The following is a 4000-nucleotide window of genomic DNA, read 5'->3' on the forward strand; positions in this document are numbered from 1 at the left end:
CTGGAGTGATTTACTTTTCTCTCCGAAGCCAAGAGGCAGAGCTGTCCTGCCGGGGCTGCCGGCTCCATCTCACCGTAATGCCTGGAAATCTCTCACGGGCGTCCCAGCAATTTCCACCCTCCGGCAGCAGCAGATTTAACTCCGAATTCCTCAACCCAGCCACAGGCAGATTTTCTTCTTTTCCTGCTTTTTTGGGGAGTTTAGGGGGATCCTCTGCCAGCTTTCTCTGGAAGCAATCCAAAAAACTTTCTGGCAGGGGAGCAAAACCCCTGTGAAAATTTATAGATATATATATTAAAAATTAGCTCTTGCTGCCTGGGCGCTGAATTTCCTTGCTACTTTGCCTCGCTTTTTGTCCTGCTTTTCCTCTGGCTCAGCCGAGGTTCCCAAAGAGTTTTGCTGAGCAGCAAATGCCCGTGGAGCCAAACCGTGGGTACTGAAACCCGTTTCAGTATCAGTGGGAGGCAAGGCAGCGGGGAGAGGCTGCTCGGAGAGGGCAGTGGCTTCGCGAGCCAGCTCAGCTCAGCTCTCAGAGCCGTCGCCGTTATTCGGATGGCAGCCTGGGGACACGCACGGTCCCCCAAAGAGCAGGGGCTGCAGGCAGGGGTGAGGAAGGATGGAGATTTCTAAATTCATGCCTTGATCCCCCTCATCCCGCTAGCAGGGACCACAAGGAGTTCGCTGGGGTGGCTGCATCATATGGGGCTGAAGCAAATCTGCAAAGAGGGACGTTTTGGGGTGGAAGATGCTTGTCCTATTAAGCTTTTGCAAGCCAACTCTAAGCCCCGGGATTTAAATTTCATATTTGGGGCTGAAGGAATGAGTGTTTCAGGCTCCAGGTCTCCGTCACAGGGACGTTGTGTGCCCGGGATTGGTTTTGTTCCCCCATCCTACAGCGGCATTTTTGCCAGCACTGACTGGGTCGTTTTACATCCTTCTCCTGTCTGGACAAAGGGCAGAGTTAAGGGGACAAATCTGCCCCAAACTCCCCCAGAGAGGGGCAATGAGAGCAGAGTTAAGGGTACAAACCAGCCCTGATCTCCAAAGGGACAGCACATTAGAGGCTGAAACTCGGTGACAGGGGAGCAGGTCCAAGGTGACAGCTCCTGGGGATAAGGGGGTGATCGGATTTTGGGGGACACCCACCCTAGAAGGACCCAAGCGAGGTCCCCGTACCCAAGGGGACTTGTCCAACCTGGACAGGGCTTGTCGTGTGGTGAGCTTGCCACAAGATGGGGCCAGAAGATTGGGAATGGCATCCCACCTCCAGTCCTCGGTGGGGACACCTGTCTGTCCTCTATAAAAGCAAAGACCCCTCAGAAAATCCCTTCTGGACTTTTAGGGGGCCCTTTCGAGCAGATGGATGGGTGTATGGGGAGGTGGGTTGCTTCCCAGAGAGGCAGGACTTGGAAACAGGGAGGGTTTGCACAGCATGGGAGTTATCCTAAGATTATCAGCCTCCTCAGGACACCAAAATGACCGTATTTTGAGCAGAGAGGAGCTGAAAGGAAAACTCAGCTTTACACCAGCTGCTGGCACACTTGGTGGAGGCATTAGCAAGGTGGAGAGGGCTTCACGGGGACCGCAACGGGATTGCCCCAGGCAAGGAGGTGCCCACAAGAGAAACAAGTCCTCCTACAACAGGCAGTTGACAAAGAAAAAAAAGGCAAATCCTCCCCTCCACAGAGCGTTCAGCCTTGCAAAGCACATGGGACATCAAACCTCACACCCAGTACCCAAAAAAAAACAAGGGTTTGGGGGTTGCACCGTGGAGGAGGAGGCCCTGAAGCAGCTCGTTCCCCGTTGCCCTAAGCATTAGCTGGGATTTTGGGTGGGATCCAGGAGGATGGGACGTGGGAGGACGGGGGGATGATGGTGCTGGGACCCCCCCCGGGGAAGTTTATGTCCATCTCTGCCCTCCCCTCGGTCTCTCCAACTGGGCAGGCCACCGCCATGCCCCACGCCAAGCTGCTGCTCCTCCTCGCCCTCCTCTGCGCCAGCGAGACCAGCCGGGCCCTCCGCCTCTACAACGCCGCCTCCATCTTCAGCTGCCTCAACGCCGCCCTTGCCGAGGCCCAGAAGAGCCTCCCGGAGGAAAACGCCGTCTTGGACAAGCGTGGCTACAACTATCACCCCTCAGAGGAGGCCTCCAAGGAGGAGGAGGAGGATGAGGAGGAAGGAGAGGGAGAGGAAGACAGAGGGAAAAGGACATTCCCAGGGGAAGGCCATTACAAATACAGCTCCCAGGCGCAGGTGAAGGGGAAGACGTACCAGAACCGGGCCAAGAGCGACCGCCGCACCAAGGTCACCCTCTCCCTCGACGTCCCCACCAACATCATGAACATCCTCTTCAACATCGCCAAGGCCAAGAACTTGAGGGCGAAGGCGGCGGCCAACGCGCACCTCATGGCCCAAATCGGGCGGCGAAAGTGACCCCCGCGGGGCCGGGGGGACTCGGAGCAGGGCTGGGAGCACGGGGCCACCACCCGGCCCCCGGCCTGCCGGCCAGAGGGGACTGAGAGCCGTGTACGATAGCAGTGTTGTATATTTTTGACCCATAGAGCTACCTAAATTTCATATCTCTTCTTCCTCCTTCTCTCCTTCCCAATCTCCCTCCCCAATTCCTCCTCCTGGACATTTCCACACCTGGGGAAGAGCCTGGTGTCCGCAGCAGGGCAAGGGGACGTGTCACCGTGGGAAGGTCCCGATTAAAGCTACAATCTCTTGAGTTTCCAACGCGTTGTTGTCCCATCACCTCCCCCAGATGCTCATTCAGGGCTTTTCCAAAACCTCCAGCTCCACCTCGCCTGTCTCAGCCCCTACATTTTCCCAAGTCCCCCAACACACAACCCCATACACAATCATTGCTGCATTGGGAAGGGAAAAGTTCAGGGGATCCCAGTTTGTCCTGCTGGACAAAATTTTAAGGTCTAGATTTTAAGGTCGGCCTGCAACCACCCATTTTCCCACCAAAACCTTCAGCCAGGAGGCCATCACCCCCATCCAAGTGGTCCTTCAGGGAGCATCCCCAGGATGTGGGGTGGCTTTGCCTCTCTCCCCAGTTGTTCGAGGTGAGTTTGGAGCCCAAAAGTTGCAGGTTCCTCCCCAAGCACTTCAGACCCATCCTTGGGTCTGTCCGTGTTGTCCATCCCCACCACTCTGCCTTTCCAGGTACTCGAGGTTCCCCTTCATATCCCTGCCAGAGCTCACCCTGCTCCCCTTCATCTACCCTCCATCAAGCCCCAGCTCACTCAGTGCCCACCCCTTCACCTTAAACTTCCCCCAAATCCCCTCCTCTCTTCACCTCCCAGCCCACCTCCAAGATGAAACTCCATCTCCTGTCCTCCATCCCAGCATGTGGAGGGAAATTTGGGAGATGGAGAGAAATTTGGCCCTCTTTCCCCAGGAAACATTTGCCAACAGCAGGAAATCTCCCACCAGCCTCACCCAGGAAGCCCCCCAGGGGGGACATTGCAGGGGACAAGGTTGGAGGGGACCTTGGTTGAAGGGTTGGCAGATGGACCCACCAGACATCTGCAGGACATAGGTGGAAGCATCTCCTCTCCATCCCTCCTCTGGGTACCCAAAGGAGGCAGCAAATCTGGATTCATCCCCAGCAAGCCCATGTTTGGGTGGCCAGAGCTCCTAACTGGTCACAACTCTAGGACTTAGGATGAGAATTTGAGGCCTGAAAAGCAAAAATCAAATAAATATACCAGATCCTCCAGCATCTCCCCCTCGTACACACATCTCCAGCAGGCAACACACCAACATGATAACAGCATCTCTGTGCCATGACCACCTCCTCCCTCCACCCTGGGGCTGAGGATGGACCGGTGAGGTCTTTCCTCATTGCAATCTCCTCTAGCCTTGGACTATATGGCCCTTTATATACATTTATATACAGCTTTATATATTTTATGGCCCAACAACCTACATGTCCATCCCCTGCCAGTACACTGAGCTCTTGTTCAGCAGTGCACACTTGTTGTCCTCGTTT

The 4000-nt window shown here is 55.5% G+C and overlaps 1 protein-coding gene across 1 annotated transcript; it reads left to right on the plus strand.

Moving 5' to 3' along the window:
* Positions 1–1953: 1953 nt before the first annotated feature.
* UCN3 (urocortin 3) lies at positions 1954–2433 on the plus strand (the record flags this gene model as incomplete). Its single annotated transcript, XM_084306437.1, has 1 exon — positions 1954–2433. One exon carries the CDS (start codon positions 1954–1956, stop codon positions 2431–2433), a length of 480 nt encoding a protein of 159 aa, XP_084162563.1.
* Positions 2434–4000: the final 1567 nt, after the last annotated feature.

Source organism: Netta rufina (genome assembly GCF_964035555.1).
Source record: "Netta rufina genome assembly, chromosome: 1".
NCBI lineage: Eukaryota > Metazoa > Chordata > Aves > Anseriformes > Anatidae > Netta > Netta rufina.